General features: G+C 40.2%; 1 protein-coding gene and 1 long non-coding RNA gene across 3 annotated transcripts in view; one reads left to right on the top strand and one right to left on the bottom strand.

Moving 5' to 3' along the window:
• Positions 1–20,383, top strand: part of LOC125692354 (uncharacterized) — a 56,444-nt gene that overhangs the window by 31,186 nt on the left and 4,875 nt on the right. For both annotated transcript variants that reach the window (XR_007376598.1, XR_007376599.1), the window contains exons 2-7: positions 5,936–5,996; positions 7,941–8,114; positions 8,574–8,735; positions 9,615–9,749; positions 12,099–12,204; positions 18,390–18,463. This is a non-coding gene — a long non-coding RNA (uncharacterized LOC125692354). The remainder of the gene's footprint in view (positions 1–5,935; positions 5,997–7,940; positions 8,115–8,573; positions 8,736–9,614; positions 9,750–12,098; positions 12,205–18,389; positions 18,464–20,383) is intronic.
• Positions 6,777–20,037, bottom strand: NPFFR2 (neuropeptide FF receptor 2). Its single transcript, XM_048942726.1, has 4 exons — positions 19,981–20,037; positions 9,497–9,836; positions 8,622–8,721; positions 6,777–8,055 (listed from the first exon to the last, which is right to left on the bottom strand). The coding sequence occupies exons 2-4, from the start codon at positions 9,822–9,824 to the stop codon at positions 7,233–7,235; spliced, it is 1,251 nt and encodes a 416-aa protein (XP_048798683.1). The 5' UTR covers positions 9,825–9,836; positions 19,981–20,037; the 3' UTR covers positions 6,777–7,232.

Here is a 20,383-nt window from a genome sequence, read left to right as displayed (position 1 = left end):
CCACACAGACTAGAAAAGTAGGCTCACAAAAAGCTAATGAGGTTCAATGAAGCCTTGCTCTTGGTTTGGATCCTGTGTATGTGTATCAAGTTGGAGAAGTGCTTGACAGCAGCACTGCGGAGAAGAACTTGAGGGTCTTGGTGGATGAAAAGCTGAACATGAGCCAGCAGTATGTGCTTCCAGTTCAGAAGGCCAAATATATCCTGGGCTGTATGAACAAAGGGGGTGGCAGGAGAGCAAGGAAGGTGGCTGTTCCCCTCTACTCTGCTTGTGTGGCTTCAATTGGAGTACTACATCCAGGCCTGGGGCCTCCAGCAGAAGGATGTAGAGCTGTTGGAATAGGTCCAGAGGACTGCTGTGAAAACTGTCAGAGCAGGACCACCTTTCCTATGAAGATAAATTAAAGGGATTGGTCTTGCTTAGCTTGGACAGGAGAGGATGCTGGGGCAACCTTGTTGTGGCCTTTTAGTACTTGAAGGGAGCTTACAAGCAGGTGAGGGTCTGACTTCTTTTGTGGTCTTACAGTGATGGGAGAAGAGGGAATCGCTTCAAAACTGAAAGATGGGAAACCTAGGTTAGATGTTAGTAGGAAATATTTCAGAGGGTGGTAAGGCTGTGGCATAGGCTGATCAGAGAATCTGTGGACACTCCATCCCTGGAGGAGTTCAAGGCTGGGTTTTGTGAGGCCTGAGATGGCCAGATCCAATGGGTGGCAACCCTCTCCATGTTGAAGACTCTTTTTTTTTTTTTTTTGAGAGTCTGCTGACATTGGATGGTTTCATTTTAATAATCTAGATTTTTTTTTTTACCATTCAGCAACAATGTTTACTTTTCTTGTCAGTGTAATTCTGCAAATTAGCATCCTTATTTAAGGCAGCTGATTTTTTTTTTTTATAATCATGTCTTTATTGCACAAATTATGTTTGCTTTGTATTCTAAGCAAAATGAGAGAGCAATAAACACCTAAGTGGAGCACTGTTGATTTCTTGTTAATATTTACAGGTGGTTTGCTAAGTGATTTTTGAATCATTTCATTACAAATGCCTGTTGACAGGCTCTGTTTCATTTAAATGAGGCAGAAAATGAAATATTCAATGTCTTTCTGAAGATGACAAGATGAGTCAGCCAGTAATATTAACAGTACAACTATGACATAAATCATGAAAGAGAGGACCTCTTTTTATTACGTATCATGCAGATTGCATACTGAGGAACAGCCCTTGCACCCAAAAGATTGGAACAGGGGGCAACAGAAATAGCAAAGAAGGTGCCAGAGATATGAAGCCCAAAGCAGTGCATTGGCATTGTCAGTCTTGAGTGTGCAGGAGGAAGGAGAAATATTGAGAAATCCTCAGTTCATTTCTTCTTAAAAATAAACATTTTGTTCTTTTTTTCTGCTGTTTGGATTTTGAGCTCTTAAGCATACATCCAGAATTAACTCTGGCTCTGGGACAAGTGTGAAGAAAAACTAGGAGTTTTAGACATATGCCACATCACTCCTCAATCCTTAAGATGCTGAATCAGGGTGATGTGATATTTGAACTCACGTGAGTTTGCTGTCAGCTGCTCTGTCCTGATCAAACTACCACTTCAGTTGTGGGTTTTTCCACAAGTAATTTTTTTTTTTTTAATACTCCCAAGCGTGCTTGCTTGATATACTGAAGGTCCATGATGTTACAATGTAGCAGCCTCTGCTACTTCTCTTGTTACAGGTCCCATTCAGGTTGGGAAGAAGAGAGCGTCTGTTCTCATGGAGCTGTTCCCACTGTAAATTCAGCTTCAGCGCCTCAGAACTAAAACTTCAGTGACATCTAGTTTGCACTGGGGAACTGTTTCTGTGCTTTAACAGCTTCAGTAAGGAGAATCCAAGTGCATCTCAGGGTCTAGGCTAGTATGCTGACGTGAGATTTTTTTCAGTAATAAGTTTCATCCATTTTTCATCTTAGGTTTAATTTTTTTTCTCTCTCCATTTAGTAGAAGGCAGACATAGTGTGGTGTCCAGAACTTGCTTATGACCTACTGTCTAACATCTGTGTACAGAATGAGTCTCTCTCCAGGTTGTTCCTGAAGTTTTTTATTGTCAGAATAAACAGACAACTCCTCCCTCTCTGGAGCATACCTGTCAAGCTGTGTTTTTTTTGACTGAATGCTGACCCAAGTAGAACAAAATAGGTTTCTTCATCAGGGAGACAGGGTTCAGAGGCATCTTCTAGGATGTTCAGTCCTAAACTGCAGCTGTTATTAACTGTGAGGAACAATCAAACCCAGGATTTCTGGAAGAGTTTACTTTTTGTGAGCAATTAGTAAGGTGAAGAGGAATTGACTTACTCAGTTTAACCTCAAATCATAAAGAAATGGTGGAACAATGATAGTGAGATTAACATGACAGAGGTTTTGATAAGCTTGAAAGGGCAGGATTTAATCCACACTTAGAGTACAGACAAATGTTGAATATCAGTTTTATGATGAGGGTTTATATAAAAGAGGATACCAAGTGAATATAAGTTCTCATAAGAAAGCTGCTCATGAGAATATGGAGAGGGAGAAGAACAATTCTAGGCAGCTGACTTCAGTTTAAAGAGGCAGCTCAGACCCAGAGGTCTGCAGTGATAGGAGTATGGGTAGTCGTTCTGGTAGTCATTCTGGTAGTCACAGTAATTTCTGAGGCCTGGAAGTCACTGCAGACAGCAATATCCTGAAGTATAGGGTATGTGTTTGTAATATTTCAGCCTTAGACTTGGTTTGGGGGACATTTTTGCAATAAGTGGCAAAAAAATAATATGGAGAGAGAAGAAAGCATTTCAGTACTGTTGGAAAATGCCTGCTGCATGATGTAGGACCTTCATTGTTGTAGTTTTACTTTCTTTCCCTCCGTGTCAGCTGTGTGCTTGCTGCAATCTGTGCTTCTGTTTCTAGAGCAAATGGTGCTTCCTAAGCAAGTGTTTGGTGAGTATTTTCCACTGTCAAGAAAAAGCTTCGTGAAGGACTGGAAATTTATCCTTCTGTAAATGTCCTGTTAGTTCCTTATGCTCTGTAATCTTCCCTCCACATCTCTACGTGTTTTTTCTTTAAGTGATGGTGCTGCTTAGCAAACAGATAAGCAGGCATACATAAAACAAGTGGCAAAGAGTATGTGGATTGCTACTTGTAGTGTCTGCTGATGTCTGATGCTTTGGCAGTCCCCTGGGTGAAAGGCACTAGTCACCCTATCAGCAGGATTCTGCCATCAATCTGAGTACAACTGTACTTCCTAAGCTAAAGAAAGCCTTCAGTACCAGCTTTGTGGCATTTTGTTTATTAGGCCTTCCATGAAGACAGGCAGTAGAGTATAGAATGGAAGAGCGTTTCTAATACAGCATGAAACATTTACAGGTAAAAACTGAAGAAAATAAAAAAATGCAGTCTGAACCTTTGAGCTGAGGAGCCAGGGTGTTGAAAGCTTTGGAAATGTGTGCCCAGGGAGATGAGATATTCATTATTTCCTCTGTGGGGGGAAAAAAAAACATATCCCTGTGTGATACTAAAGGGAAGACTAGAGAATTATTTCTATGTGGCATCTCCTAGTGTATGTGGCTGAAGATATGATTTCTTAATAATCTAATAGCCAGAAATGTTTGCTAGCAGATGCTGGGTTCTGAATACCTGTAAGCACTGTCCACTAGATAAGAGCAAAAGTACTTTTCTGAAGGCTTTCCTCAGTTCTTGGAGAAGGCAGACCTTTTAAGTTTTTTTTTTTTAAGGGTCTTGACTGTGGCAGTCCCCATCTGAAAATCTGGAAGAGCACAGTTGTAGAGCAACAATTTGGGAATAAGCCACAGGGAGGAGTCGCAAGATGCTTGCTTCTCCTTTAGTGAGCTACCTGCTCCATCTGGCAATTGTAGAACAGCCTACTTAAGAGGTGAAAATAATTTGACTTGAACTATTTTTTTGGTGAAGTTCGCATGTGACAGGGCGTCCTCAGTGTTCTTGATGGAGTTGAGTACTTCAGATGTGATTTGTTGTATAACAACAAACTGTGCCCTCTGATCTCTAAAATTAGAAAGTGTTATTTTTCTGAGTTAGTGGGTAATGAAGAATCAATTAGGCTTGAACTAGCAAGTATGGCTTGGTCTTACTTAGTTTTCACTAATCAGAGCTAGCAGTTAATCTTTCAGTTTTGCATGTGAATGCTGGGGAGCTGTAACAACAGCAAAGTAAATAATTCTTAAAGATATGTGGGGAAGAAAAGGAATGCTACAGATGGACTGATTTGAATCCTGAGATCTTGAGATTCATCAACACTGCTTATGCTTTCATACTTGAATGGGAAACTAAAAAGATTTAAGCAGGATCTATTTTCTTTCACTTGCATAGAGCAATGAAAAATCCACTTGTCTAGCTACCTTCATCTCCCCACTTGCCTATATGCTTTTTGAAGTCTTTCCTGACTTTTCCACTTTTTGTGTATTTAAACAGCAATTTCACTGCATTTATGACAGAGGCTGCAATGGGAGGCCCTATTACATATGTCACTACTTCAGTTTTCCTGATGCTCTCAGCTTCACCTTTTATGCCTCTTTCATATTTTAAGCTGTTTGTTTTGCCTTCTGTAAATATTAATATTTGCTGAATGTCTTCACTCTCCAAAAATGCTTCTCCCAGAAGCGATTCCTTCCTCTGTGCTTATTAATACTAGTCTCTTGGTGCTTGGTTACCTGTGTTATCTTCTGCATTATTTCTTGCTGTTCATTCTTCACTCTGTCTTCATTTTGCAGCTAATATCCCAACAGAAGTGAGTCACTACCAATGGGAGAGCTGTAATCCATCAGGTTCAAAAGCACTGACTTCTCTCATTTTTGGCAAACTGAGCTTTACCACACTGTTCCTGCTTTCACCCACCTGGGCTGCACACTGGAAAGTAATGTGGTATCTGTGCATTTATCTTAGCTTTCTGCCTCTTATTATATATATCTCTTATTATATATATATCTCTGCCCCACAAAAACCGCAAGATTTTCACAGATCTTAAAAGCTAAGATCTTTGATTGAAACTTCCCATCTATGAAAGACACTTAACATCCTGTCTATTGTTGTGGAGGGAGAAAAGCATCTAACGTCTCTCACTTCAAGGGATGGAAGAGATGCAGGAGCTGTGGAATACCTAAGAATCCAAAAACTTTTTATGATGGAGTTTTCAATAGTGTACAGCTGGATCAGTGATTCTTATTTGATCAGACCTTTAAAAATCCAAGTCTAGGTACCATGCTTATTAATAATAATAAAAAAAACAACCCACAAGCCTGCAAAATCAGTTGTTACTGCAATTTTCCCCACCCTGTTATTCAGTGAATGTTTTCCTTTTTTTCTGGTAGCTCAGAAAGGTACAAAGTTTGGGGCAATACAGCTTGAAAAGTTCTTAGGTTTCCTTGCCTCTGTAAATCTGAAAGGTACTCCAGTTTACCTGCAGGAAGACTGCAATTTGATGAGCAAGGATGCCTCCTAATCACCAAGGAATGACCCTAACTGGTAACTAATTCCCAGAGACTCTCGCAGGACAAGGCATGGTGATGTTTTAATCTTGTAGCAGATCTGTGAAGGCTGTTCTTTGTGCTAAATTGTGTGCCTGATTAAACTTGAGAACCAGTCTGAGATGCTTCCACAGTTGCTCTTTATAAGTGCTGACAGGTCCTAAAGGTGTTATCTCTTGCTTTAATCTCTTTAAGTTTAAGTCATCTTAGGTGATCTAGACACCAAAAAAGCCAAGAAACAAAAAAGCCATACCCAAATTGTTCCAGAAGCCATTCTTTCATCCTTTATTTCACAAATTCTCACTTTATTTATTTATTTTTTTTTAACTCCAAGAACAATTGATATCACAGAATTAACAAGAGGGGAACAACCAGAAAAGGGAATAACGGGAATGTGACTAACAGTGCTTGCTTTTGCCATTTGATAGGAAGTGATTGGCATTCGAGATTACCAGGCAGAAGTACAAGTACATGAAGATCTACAAACTGGTGAGTGAAGTTCAGATATTCAGACTGTATTTCCAGCATTTAAGAGAGTAACGGACTAAGTTCCAGGGACAAGTTTATGCTTCACTTGAAGCACCCAAAAGCGTAGTACCAAGAACCCACTGCTGAACAGAGAAATGCAGTATGTTAATCATGAAATGAGTTTACTGGATTAGTCAGGCTTTTAGTAGAGGACTTTATATAAATCTCACTTGCAGATGTATTGGTTTATAGATGCATTTATCTCTCAATGCAACAGAAAACAAAAATATCCAAACCAGATGATTCCCTTAGAATGCTGCAAGAGCTGTCTGCTCCCCATGAAGATGAGGCGTGTTGCAGGGCAAGCTCCTCACCAGGGATGGATGTGAAGCCAGGTTTAGCTGAGGATTCAGACCATCAGACAAGTTTATGGTGATGAGTCAGGCCTGGACTCAGGCAAGGAAGTTGACCTGCAGAGCAGGCTTAGTGCCTGGTCGATGGGGCCTATGACCAGTCCCAGGGAAGGACTGTGAGGCAGTAGAGGCCCATCTCAGGAGCGTCACTGTAAAAGCAGCTCATAGCATGTGCTATGGCATTCCCATAGTGCTGTCTGGGAGCCTCTCTCTGGAATAACCAGTGGGAAGGGATGCCTCAGAGCTGCCCTGAGTCCTGGCAGTCAAAGCCCTCCAGGAGAGCACGTGTGCACAGAGGGCCCTGGTGAGTTTTGTGGTTCCCTTCTGTACCTGGCATGGTAGTCCAGATGGCCACTGCAGACAGCTGTGTTAGTTTTGTTGCCTGATATTGCAAGAAGATTGTAAGTGTTAGTAACAGCCAGCCTTACATGCTGAATTGTTACCACAAATATTGTACACACAGCCCTATTTCAGCCATTCTAAGAAATTGGGGTATATAACTGTAGTACTCTTTTTCTTTTAATTCACGATAAAGGGGAGATAATCCCATTGTAATCAGGACTTTGCTCTAGTCCAGTGCAAGAGCAGTGGGTCATCACTCACTCTGGAGAGTTTGTCCCTGGTTTAAACTGGTGATAGAGAAGGATTAACGTTGCTTCTTCCTTGTGTCAAATACTTAAATGTTTTGCAAGTTACATATCACTTCCTAAACAGAAATGTCTTGACATTATTTCTTTTCTTAGAAATAGAAATACCTTACAGAGCTTGAATTCCACAACCCAGTAAAGAAATTGTTGGACATCTTCTAGAGAGTACATAACATGCTTTATTTCATACTGTTGTTCTAAGGCTCTTCAAGATCCTCCATCTTCAAATCCTGCTGGTTATTCATCCAATTTCCTTTCCTAATTGTCTTTCTCTCTGCCTTGACATCTTGACAAGCTTGATCCTGGGGTGTTTGGTAGTTGGCAACTGGCAAAATGGCATTGCTTTGGCCTCGCTGGGAGTAGACCTCCCTATGAATGATGTCCTTAGAGCAGAGCTGAAATTTGAAGGCTGCCTGAAAGCCTCTGCGAAAGTTTTCATTAAAGAAACCATAGATAATGGGGTTGACACTGCTGTTGAAAAATGCCAGCCAGTGGGCAAAAGGGTAGATATAAATGTTGATGATCTGCAGCTGGATATTTGACAGGTTGGCATAGTCTGAGAGCATCATCAGAGTCCACAATGGAAGCCAGGACAGGGTGAAAAGCAAAGCCACAATAATGAGCATTTTGATGACTTTTTGTTTCTTCTTGGACACAGTGTGTCGCTGCTCCTGGCTGTGCTTTCCCACTGTAGGCACTGCTGTATTGAAGAGAGCAATGCCTATCCTAGCATACATAATAACAATGAGTGACAAGGGAGCAAGGTAGATATTAGCAAACAGGACTGTTGTATAGATCCTTCTCATTCCTGGGTTAGGCCAGTTCTCCCGGCACCAATATACAGGGCGGGTTTCATTGCCATAGCCAAGGATTACTCTTATATGCTTCTCTTCTTGTACCTGCAGCATGACTGCTGAAGGACACATGATTGCAATGGCCAGAATCCAGATGACTGTTATAATGATGATAGCGGTTGAGGTGGTCAACTTCTGCTTAAATGGATAAACGATGCATCGAAACCTGCAGCAAAGGCATCCAGGAATGTATGTGGAGAAGCCATTTAGAGAATGCTTAGAGAGGTAAACATAAACATATACGCAGGATAAAATTATGTATTGTTAAAATTGTATGTTGTTAAAATTGTGTATTTTTTTTTAAAAAGTACAGATGAAATTGTCTTATCCTGCATAACCAGTGGAGTTGTGTGTAATTGCTCCATTTAAGAACTGTGTTGAGGAAAACAATCTAGAAGAAAATTGGTGTAAGATGATCTCTTGATCATGTGTCTGTATCAACCTGCTGGTGCTTCAGTTAACTATGGCAGGCACCACTGCTTCTGCTATCTAGCTTAACTAGGGCACTAACCAACCCTACACAGTCAGGCACAGCACAGCTGTGTGATTTTTAAGAGATACTGGCAGAAGGGCAATTACTGTGGATGCACTTCTGAGATGACTGTGTTCATAAGGCTGCCCCATTAAAACTGCATCTGTCTAATATGTTGTGGTATTACGTGAATTAATCTGCCTCGTTGTCAGGTGGCATAAGGGAGATGAAAGTGACAGTTCATCTCCACATCATCTTACCTGTCTACAGCAATTGCAACCAGAGTGAAGATGGAAGCAGAGACAGAGATTCCTTGGACCATCCCACTCATCTTGCAAACCATGCTCCCAAATGGCCATCCTGGAAGGAAACAGGTAATTGAGATTTTTACCGTCTCATTGCAGCACTGTGGTCATATGCATAAGAGAAAATTTCTGTCCCAGAACAAATACTTTCTTTTGCTCTGGCAAGCCACTGTAGGGGGGTCAGAAAGGCATAGGTTATGTAAATAAGTGCACTGCCAGTTGCCTAGGTGAGTTTCTGATGTTTTGAGAAGCAGCAGAGCAAGCATTTGTGGTTTCACATAACATTGAAGAGAGACCAGCAGACAAGAAAAGGGTATTGACCGCTACAGGATTGCTCTCTGCATGTTGCTGTGAGTACCCACGTAGTCTTCCTGGGCATGTAACACAGTACTGGGTGATCCCTTGTTAAAGATGCAGGATGTGGAAGTCAGCAGGGACAGCCCTACTAAGAGGGTTGTTAGAGGCTTGTTTTCCTCATCTGTGACTTCCACTGACTTGAAATGCCAACTGAACTCTCTCAGAAACAGCAGTGTGTAAACAGGGCCATTGACCCAGTGCTTTATTAGGTGACTTTTGTGCGCTGTCTCCATATGTGTTGCAAAGTGAACCTGAACCCTTTCTGCCCTATATGCAAGATAAGGGCTCTGAATTTGCCCTCATCTTTCTCAGTGGAGTTTGGATTCTGTATGCCAGTGACAGAGATTAAGAATAGTATATGTGGATCACTGTCACATACAACCAACTCTCAGGTTTCCCAAGGAGGTCAGCACTCAGAAATACAGGTGAATCCCCTTCGAGCTCTTTTTGCTGTGCAGTGTGAACCAGCATACCTGCAATGATGTTGTCTAGTAGGGTGGTGGGCATGCAGAAGATTCCCACCAGTAAATCGCTGACAGCCAGGTTCAAGATGAAAAGATTTGTGACTGTTCGCATATGCTTGCTCCTCAGAACAATATAGCAGACTACTCCGTTGCCAACCATACAGAGCAGGAAGATGAGGAGGTAAGAGACAATGAAGACAGCTGCCACTGAAGGCTGATGATGGTAGAAGTCCACGTAAGAGACATTGCCTTCTAAGTAGAGGTACTTGTATGTCCCGTTATAACTCAGCAGACGAGGCCATTCAAATGAAGAATTTGAGTCCGTTTCCTTACTCATGTTGTAACGTGCCTTAAAAGATATTTTTAAAAGGTCATTATAATGCAGTTTAAATTATTTGAAGAAATGTGGCTAGTGTGCTCAAAGCATACTGCATAACCAAACATTTGAGCTTGTGTATTCTCATCCCTCTATGGCTTATTCTAGTGGTCCATATTCTGCCCTCCTCCTCCCCCTCCCCTTCAAAGTGGAAAAGCAACAAATATTATTAGTTAGTATTTGATTCTACAATATAGGTATACAGAAGTGACCAGTAAGACTGCTGAAAATTTTCTTCCTTCTCCAGTCTTTGTAAATGTTCTTCCCTTCCCAAATAAGAGGAAATGTAGACAGAATGTAAACAAACCTATTGTGATGTGTCAAGCAAAGAAAACATTTATTGGAAGGGGGAAGGGGGAGGGTGGGAGAGTGGAAATCAGAATTCTTGAGAAATCTATTTACTCAACAGCTTGAGTAAACTAACTCTTAGGCAAAAGTGATGTTACTGAGACATTAAAAACAGTGGTGAAAATAAAGCATTCAGAAGACATGAATCTTCACCTGAATGTATCCAAATCCAGTCACATTTAACTGAAAAAATTTTTGTGTACAACTGACATTAGACCTTAATTGATTTTACTTTCCTATGTGCAATCTACACAGATCAAGAAAAAAGTCAGGAAACATGGATGACCTCTGTATTTAAAATGTGTTAAAGTACAGGATAGCTGGATGTATTTTCTAGCTTTTCTACTAAATTCCTTCCTTGAAAGACTTGCTAATTAGAGCTTTCGTTTCTGCCTATTTTTTCCCTGTTACATTTACTCATGTCTAGTTCTCAGGAAAGCACTGCAGTTCTTCTATATTTTGTTTGCTAATGAAATTCAGTAATGTCAAAAGTTTTGCAAGTGTTTCACTTCCGAGTAGTTCAGAGAAAATATATATATTCTGGTATGCCCCAGGTTTGGAACAAGTATAGTGGTGAATATTACATAGATGTCTTGTGTTTTCTGCTGTGTTGGCTGTCAGCAGCTATACAGCGTTTGCAATGCGTTTGTATTTTTACATATTCTTTATGTATTTTAACAAGGCAATGTACTAACTACCTGTAATGGTTGTGCATTCCTTTTGTTTGCCTTTGTGCTGAAAAACTGTACTAGTTTATTTCATTCAAAATATTTTCAAAACTATTGAATTGCTTTCATTCAAATGTTTTATGTGCCAAATGTTTTAATTATGCAGATCAGATTCAGCTATTGTAGGTGTTTTAATAGTAGCTTTATTATTCCCTGAACAATACGGGTACTGATGAAACTGCATACAAACATGATGAACAGTGAGAGCAGTAGTCAAAAATAGACATTTGTCAATAGTAGCTGATGCCATTCCTTTAATCACAGCTCTCGAGCTGTGCTTTGTAGATCCCAGGAAATGTTTCATCACTAAAATCCCATCTAATCTTAGCATCTCTTCTGCTCCCTTTTGGCCTCTGTCAAGAAATGATTGCTCACTTGCCTCCTCTTCCCTGGCCAGCTTCTCAGGGTACTAAAGAGCAGGATGCTAAGCTTTCCCTGCTCAGGGAGATAACCCTGTAGATGAGAATCACTGCTTGTTGTAAGATCTTCCCCACAAAGAAAGGGCAGTATCATGACCTTTCCACTTAACATAGTTATTCTGGGTGATGAATGTAAAATCCAAGCAGTTGGCCTGTAGCTCTAAGTCATTTATAAGGCTGCTAATTGATGGGGTTAATCAAGTTAGAAATAGAAGTGTTTGCGAGTTCAGCCTTTTTTTTTTTTTTTTTTTTTTCCTAATAGCTAGTGCTGAAATCAAGTAGAGGTGCAATAGTGAGGAGTGGAGCAGATGGAGCCAGTAATCTCATATTGCTGGATGTTTGCTCATATGTTTGGAGCAAACAAAGCAACAGATGAAGTTTTCCTAGGCAAATTGCTGCATTTTAGGTAGTGAATGCAACTGTGCAAGAAAATAGGAATTCTGGTGTGTGCTGAGTAAGCACATGACTAATTTGCCTGGTAGGTCTCACACCTACTTTGAAAATTTTGGCTGAGATTGATAGTGCATCCAGTCCCAAGCAAGCTTCTGGGAGAAGTAAGGCCCTCTGACCTTTCTCATCTAACAAAAATAAGTACACACTTGTCTCTTTTGGTTGTTGCTGTTGCTTCCTCTGAGGTTCGTTCCAAGTTCATATTCTCTAGCATTTGTGTGCAAATAGGAGAGCCACAAGTGTTTTTTACTGTAAATGAACACTAATTTTCCTTCCCTTGTTTCCTGGAGGTGGAGCTTTTAAGACAGGCGTTCCAGACTAGGGAAGATTGCATTTACTTTGCACTCTGTTGTTCATGATCCATGCTGTCGCAATGAAACCCTGCAGATAAGACAGGTGGGTTCCCTTCAGTATTGTGCTTTTTGGAGTTCTCTGTGTTGGGGGAGAAGCTCTTTGGTAGGTAAGCTTTGTTCTTCTGAGCAAGAGCACAGAAGGAATACTTATGGTTCAGATTTCATTGCTACATAACACCTTTATACATACACAATAGTTCATAGCCGCACAGGCTTTGCTGGATGTTTTAAGAAGTTCTTGATGGTATGAAACTTTGGTCCCAGGGTTTACAAACCCTTGTGGGTCACTCTTATGTAGTGGCTGTATTCTAATAAATTAGAATTCTATTCATTAAAACAACTGAAATTATCCTTTATCATGCTAAAAGCATAATTTTATTGTGCTTCCCTTTACCTACTAATTATTCACTAGGCTTATCTTGGATTCGGCCTCTTTTTCTGATGGTATATTGTGAACCAACCACTTTCAATCTTTTTAGTAAAGAACCTTAATTATTAACATTTGTAACCAACAAGCAAGAAATTGCAAATGGGAGCTGTCTCTGTCTTACAGCATCTGATCACACTTGCACTCGTACCATTTTGTACCAAATGTGGTGAGCTTGCTGTACAAATACTGTAGCTTACAGGAAATGGCAAAGTACACAAGTTTTCTATGTTTTATGTTCAAGGGGGATGGGATTGGCTGGAAGAAGAAACAAAATGTAGTCCCTTGTGTTTTATAGGTAAAACAGACTGATAAATAGTAGAGAGACACAAGACTAAAACATAATTCATCAAAGAAAGGGGAAAGTAATATAATGCCTAAATATCATGGGATGATAAATAAGAGTAATTTGCTTCCACTTAGTAATTTTATAAGGGCATGGCTGCACTATGAAAAATTGCCTGCATGTTGTTTTTAAACACAGTAGATTGATGCGTTAGTGAAACATCTGTGACAGCATCCCTACACAAATAAGCAGCATTAAGTCTCACAGGACAATCTTGTGCCATTGGATATGGAAAATTAATTTCCCTCATAATGGCAACAGATCAAAGTAATTATGAAGTGAGTGCAGTTACTTTTATGTTGGCTACATGGAAGAATTCTGGTATTCTCAGGAGCCAGGCGTTACTACTTCATCTCCGTGCACTCTGACTTTTATCCATATCGTTGCGTGCATAAAATCTTACTGTGAATTTGACTGATGGCTTAGAAGCAAAAACAAAGACAATGAACTGTCAGAGACATGAAGAACTGAGGTGTTGCTGGGGGGAAAAAGAAAATGTACTGCAGTAAGTGCTAAAAGAGTCATCTTGTCCTTAGCTGCACACTCGGTAACGGGTTAACTGCAGAGACTTCCTGTAGACCTTGGTAGCACCTCTGTTCTGCTTGGAAGTTATAAACTTGTGATAGCAAAATACAGCAAAACAAACAAAACCCTAAGCTGTAATGTTTATGGAGTAAGAGGAGGACACTTACGGAAGTAATACCAGGGAACACGGACCAATTGCATACTGGGTGCTTTGTCTGCAAGTTAACATTGCCTGTGGAAAGCAGCCTAAAATCAAAAGCTGTTCAATCAGAGCAGCTGCATAGCAATGTTTGGAGAAGCAGGGGAGGAGAAGTCTGTGGCAGCATTGTGGATGAGGATCTGTAACTTAAACCAAGTTTCCGGCTGAAAGTGAAGAGCAGCATAGCACAGCAAAACAAGCACATAAGTAGAACGATAGCTGACAAAATGCACAAAATACCTCCAATGTTAATTACTTACAGCTCATTTGGTATGTTGCATACAGATTTGAACCAAATCAAAGAAGTCTAAAAGAAAGCTGCAGGAGAAATCAGAAAGCTCTAAAGAACAGCTTTCAGAGGAACAGTGCAAGTTACAGGATCATTTCGTTAAAAGAAAAAATATATTTAAAAGTATATTGTAGTGTGCCTCCATCTTATTCTAAGTTTCAGAAATATTTATTTTACTACCATACATTTCAAAAAGTTGGCTAAAATGGACATGTGTCTGCAGTACATTGTAAGAAGGACTCACTTCCACTTTCAGTGGAAGAAGACTTCAGCAACAGCCAAATGGGCTTCAGAAGTATGCAATAGGCAGAAGAGCAGAAGCCATTCCTGATAAAACAGAGCATTGAGGCTTGTCATGTTAAACATCACAAGCAATACAGTGTTTCTATAAAGAAATGATTTCATTACAGAATACTGTTAAAATCTTTGGAAGTGTTAAAACACACCTAATAAACCTAATCTTGAGTTTAATTTTATCTTCCTCTATAATGAGAGATGCTTGGTCTGTAGAAAACTTGAATTGCGGAGTGCAAACTCAAAAGATATTTAGGAATATGAATAGAGTACTCTGGAAGCAAATGTTTGATTTATCTTGTAATACATCATAATTTCATGGAATACTTCATGAAGCACTTAGTGTCCTATCACAGTAAACACTGAATGCGTCACAGGTAAAGAGCAGGCTTTCAGCTAAGAGGAAGCTGTAATAGAAGAGACATTTAAGAGTATTGAGTTTATAATTAAAAACAACTGACTTTCATTGCTGTACACTTCTGCAAACACAAAATATACACTGAGAAGCAAATCAAACATCTATAAATGGATAATAGCAGGGAGACATGCTCATGCAAGACTAATGAATGGGCTTTATGCTTTGGACATTTGTCTTTCCCTAACAGTCATCTGAGAAATCTGAGCAGAGAAAAATGCAATATTTTGCCAAAGGCTTTTTTAGTTTTGTGGGTTTTATTTTTCTTGTTTCTAAAGATCTTCCCCTTTTCCTGTCTTATTTATAAAGAGCAGTGCTATCAGTAGGAGTGCTATAAAAGACAAAACAAGACTTTAATTGTGCATTACTCATCCTCATCAGTACGAAGACACTCTTCGCCAAAAAGCCAAAATGCAAATATTATTCAAAAGATGCTATAGCATGAGGCTTTCACAGCATATTTCTTATTTGTCTAGAATATATGAAATTTTGACTGTTTCTTATTTTTGACATTCAGATAATATCACAGCTTAAATAGGCCTTATTCCCACACCGAGTGAAGAACCTTAATGCTGAAAATTTACTGTAGCAAGGCTTTGCTGTAGCTATTTTCTGCCATTTGCCAATGTCAGTGTGTCAGCACGTTGATGTTTTTAGTCGTATTTGTGACTTCTGTCAGTTTGCTGAGAAAGTTTCCGTATTTGAAGTTTCCTGCTTGGCTGTAGATTGAGCACAGGGTGGAAATCTGCCTTCATCTGTCATGAAGATGTGTGACATGCCACAGAGGAGACAAGGAAAGAGAACTCAATAAACAGGTAGTGATAGGGTTTCAATAGTTAGCTGAAAGGGTACTTAACACAGTAAATGAGGATTCCTTTACAGCAAAGGCACTTAGAAAAAAATGTTTTCTGTGTATGTGTTGTATTTAGGTGGCTCTTAACTATTGTTTTTCATTATTATAAAAGGTTTTATTGTTAACACTTAGCCTTCAAGCTTCTGAGTGTGGTTTCTGTACTGATGTGTCACAGGCTACTTTGTTTTAACTAAAACCTCAGCCAGTTGTTCCCTGAAATAAGATTAAAATTCTACTACAGAAGTCTAGCCACTTTACTAAGAAACCAAGTCATAAGATACATTAGTTCTGTTATACTTGCAGATGGCTTTTATCATTTTTCTCAACAACTCTTTCAAGATCACTTGCATCCCAAGCCTCAGTCTTGAATTTCCTTGTGGCGTTTTTGCAGCTGAAGTCAAAGAGTCTTTTTACCCTTATTCCTGCCTGTCAGCAGCAGAATGAGAAACCAGGATGTTACTACCACTAATGTCAGCAGCATAGGAGGAGATAAATTATCAGATAAGCACTCATTAAATAAACTGCAGGGAAGTTATAGAACCCATTCAGTACAGAACTTAGCTTGCTTGTGGCAAGAGAGCCTTTTCCCATGCTGTAAATTAATAGTAACTGAGTCAGAAAACACAGCACCTACAGGAGAGAATCTGTTTGGAAGATGCACAACATCCAATTGAAAGCTATCCATTTTTATTGAGGCAAAATGAAGGCACTCACTTGACCTGGTGCTTGGTACACTTTTCAAGACATCTGTCACTTTGGGAGATTACCCCTTCAGAGGGGTTTCCCACCATCGACTGCCCTACTGCTACCAATCTAACGCTGTCAGGAGGAGTGTTGAGCTTGCTACAGGGTGAACAATATATGAGCCATGACTGTGCAGAAAGCAAAGTGTACTTATTGCATCTTAGCTCTGTTCAGGCATGCATTCAGTAGAGAAGTAATGAGGTTGTTATTAAATTCAGTGACTCTTTCAGGGCTATTACCAGAAAGTGTTGCAGAAAGACTAATACAGCAGACGTAGCGTTCTTCCTGATACTAGTGCATGTGTTACTACCAAATGTAGCAAGCTTAGCAGTATTTCGAAAGCAGCCTATCAAGCCTTTCAGATTGCTCTCTTCTCCTTAGTTCAAGTTGACTGATCAGAAAGAGCTGCTGTTCCTGTGAGCCAGACACTGAGCATCAAATGCCCTCTGGTATTCCCTCGTATCTTGCTTGTATTTCTGTTCTTTATTAATACATTAATTGAACTCAAAAAAGGGTAAACACTTCCTCAAGTGCATTAGTTGAGAAGCTTTGAATAGAATTAAACTATTTAAATTTTAAGTCCTCCTGAGATAAAAATCTTCAAGTAGTGGCTTTCCAGCCATGAAGGGAAATTACCAGGGACCTCAGTAAATACAGTCAGCCTAGACAGCTGGAATAGTGGAAGTAATTGAGGTCCTACAGCAGAACAATTTGTAAGGAATGAGTGAATATGCCTTGGATCAAAAGCATAGATAGAGCTGAAGCATTACTTCTGTTTTGACAGTATTACTAAGAAATTGTTCCAATTTATGTTGTTTTGTGGTTAAGATACAATCATACCTTAAAGTAACTACAGAAGCTTCTGTCACAGGTACTAGTGTGTGAATTTAAGGATGACAAGGCATGCCAGCAGAGTAGTAACCCCAAATGCAAGTGGGAGCAGATTACTGCAGCCATCTCTCCAGGTGGAGTTTTAAACATTAATCTTAGCATATGTAGTGGGATAAACAGTCACAGAATCACAGAATTGCAGTCACTAGTTGAAAGCTGGTCTAAAAGTTCTTGATTAGGAGAGAGCATTAATCTGCTCTAGCTTCTCATGCCTACCCCTGAAGCCCATCCAACTCTTAGTTTCCTAGCTCATATCAGAATGCTGATGTTGCAGTTGAAAGACAAGGATCCCGATTATGAAATCATGAAGTGTCCATTTTATTTCTGGTAATGTGGAGCTTAATATGCCAGCAAGGATTATGCTTCCCTGTTACCAAATATACAGCTTGCTCTAGTTGCCCGTGCATCTTATTAGGTTATGTATTGGAGGAAAGTTTATTCATGTAATGATGTTTGTGACAGCTTTCTGAAGTACTGTCTTGCATCCAGTCATAAAGACACTTAGTGTTTAAAGGGTAATACTTCGTAAACCTTAGTTTGGACGACAGAAGTTCTGGAATATATGATGAAAGACCCATCTAATTGTAATATTCATGTATTCTAATTCATCTACATACAACAGAACACAGGTAGTTTGTTTACAAATTAAGGTGAGAAGAATATAGGAAAAGCAGAGGGAGCTACCTAATAAGCATCCATTTCTGACAAGAATCACAGTAACAGGTCCAGAGTTATGAGAGAGACTCTATCTTTCCAGGTACTTGCTGTCATTTCACAGAAATATAGGTGTTAGTGTGAGCTACTCTTCTTTATTTCCCCCCTCATCACCCAAGCCCACTCAAGCCTGAGTAGAAGCAAGTCAGAGCAACAGCTGCTAACCCTGCTTGTTTTCAGTCAAGGCTTGAGTGAATGCTGCTCTTTTAGGGTGACTTACTGTTCTATGCAACAAACTCCTTAAGTTTAGTAGCTCAAGCCTGTATCCTCTCCCCATCCTCTATTGCTATATGCTAGTTCAAACTCAGCCAGCTACACACCCAGTGTATGACTTACAAAATAGATGAACCTTTTGTGTTTTACATCAGGGATAACTACCTAGGGCTTATTATCAGAAATAAAGATTTTATGTATTCATATCTTAACTTCCCTGCCCCTCAGTAATCTCAGAGGCTCAAACCATTGAGTTGCTTTTTTGTCCTGATATAAGCTATCACTCGTACTCAGTGTCCCTTTTGTGTTGTTCTGCAGGTGCACTGTGTCCATAAAGATGAGATGGCATATAGCACTAGTGACAAGAAAACACCAGCAGTTTTAGTGGCAAGGTAAGGTGTCCTGCTTTGTCACTGCTGCTTTCCTAATTAAGTCTTATCACTTATTAGCGTTGTTTCAGCAAGTTACAACTCAGACTTCAATTAAAATAGCTGTCAGAAACCACCGATGTATAAATCTTAGCCAAGTTAATCATGCAGGTGCCTTTGAGCTCTAAAAGTGTTTGTTTTGTAACTGTACTTCAAGGACTCTGTCAGACTTAACTTGAGCTCACATACTGGACAAAGTCCTCTCCACAACTTAATTCTGTTCAACAAGTGATAGATAGCTGAAAATGAAGCATGACAAATTGTTCCTGATTACATTCATTTCTGTATTCAAAGCAACTCATGTTGAATAGTGTTAGATTTGATGGATCATTAAACTGTCTTTCTCTGGCAGGCTGATGATATACTTTAACCACCATAACCTGTGCTAGTCATATCATAATACTGTTGCAATAACCTGGATTTATCCACTAGAAGGTACTTATTTTGCTGTTAGCTTCCAACTCGATTGACTGGAGCATTTTAATGAAAACCTCAGCATTTTAATCTTTGGTTTTGGGAAGTGTAGGAACCAAACCATCAAGTAACTATGCCCTTGAGAAGGGGGAATTAAACAATAATATTTTTCCCCCATAAAGACCATTTTCTGTACACCTATGCACACTTGATTTTCTGTTGATGTAATTACACTGCCAGCATTAACAGCAGTACAGCGTGGACTATTGCAAATGTAAGAACTGGAAGACTTGCTCAAAAATATTGTACCAGGCATGCAGCAACTTTGTTCACAGCCAAAAATGTGAACCTCTAATTTCTGACATATAGATTTGCTGGACTCAGAGCAACTGTTAGAGGCATCTGACAATTGCCCTGTGAAACATTTTGTCAGCTCTTTAACATTGATAGCCACTTACAGTCAGCCAGGGGAAAAAAAAAATGGACAGATCAAGGTACACAAAGGACTCTTAGATGACTGTTTCACGAGTGCACCCTTAGTGGGAACAGTCTTTTCTCTGTAAGGACCTTGAGCTTTGTATAAAGATGAAGTGGCTGTCACATTGAGAAGGGCATTTCTAGCAGTAGCTGTGCAGATGCTCCCCCCTGTCCAGTGATCCCTGCTGATGGTAATGTTGCTCACATTGCTTTTGAACTACAAAGCCGTTTATACCAGATATGCATGTACTGTCACATTATTGCACCAGTATCCCAAAAGTGACCAGTACAAACTAGTCAGTAGGGCTGCATTATACTCCCTTGGACCAACCGAAGCAGCACACAGGGACTTGCTTACCAGCAGGCAAATACTTGACACGCCCAGGAGCCCTATGCAGGCACTGTTATGTACCCAACTCAGAGCGCAGGATTAGCATTTCCTTCACACGTACATGCACAGACACAAAGACCTGTTGCCAACAAAGCACTTGCAGTTTCACCTCAGCTCCCAGCTATAGCAGAACAGTGAATAGCCCAGCCCAACTTAAAGCCAGCCTCCCCTCTTGCTTGCATAGGCTATCCCCACTTACAGTTAAGAGTTCTCCGCAGCAACCACTGGTTCAGTGCAGGGAGGAGGAAGGCTGCAGCCCTGAGTGTAGCAGAAATGGAATGGACCTCACCAGTGCCTGACAGATGCAGGGAGGAGGGAGGAAGAGAGAGAAGGAGGGACTGGAGAGAACAGACCAAAGCCACAGTGCTGAACCCTGGGGCTAGTGGGCTGTCACTTGCAACGCTCCCTACCCTGGGGTAGAAGAATGCACATCAGGGCTGTGTTTCTTGCCTGTATTTCTTTATAGACCCTCCTCTTTTTCTTTTTTTTTTTTTTTTTTTTAAAGCATCCCTTTGTCTCGGGAAGCTTGTTTGCAGAGTTGGAGTTAACAGCTACAGCTACCTCCCCAGGTATCAGCCCTCTAACAGACTCCCACTCATGCA

This window comes from Lagopus muta, chromosome 4 (genome assembly GCF_023343835.1).
Source record: "Lagopus muta isolate bLagMut1 chromosome 4, bLagMut1 primary, whole genome shotgun sequence".
Taxonomy (NCBI): domain Eukaryota; kingdom Metazoa; phylum Chordata; class Aves; order Galliformes; family Phasianidae; genus Lagopus; species Lagopus muta.
Note: the sequence above shows the minus strand (reverse complement) of the source record. Positions and strands in the feature narration are given on the sequence as shown.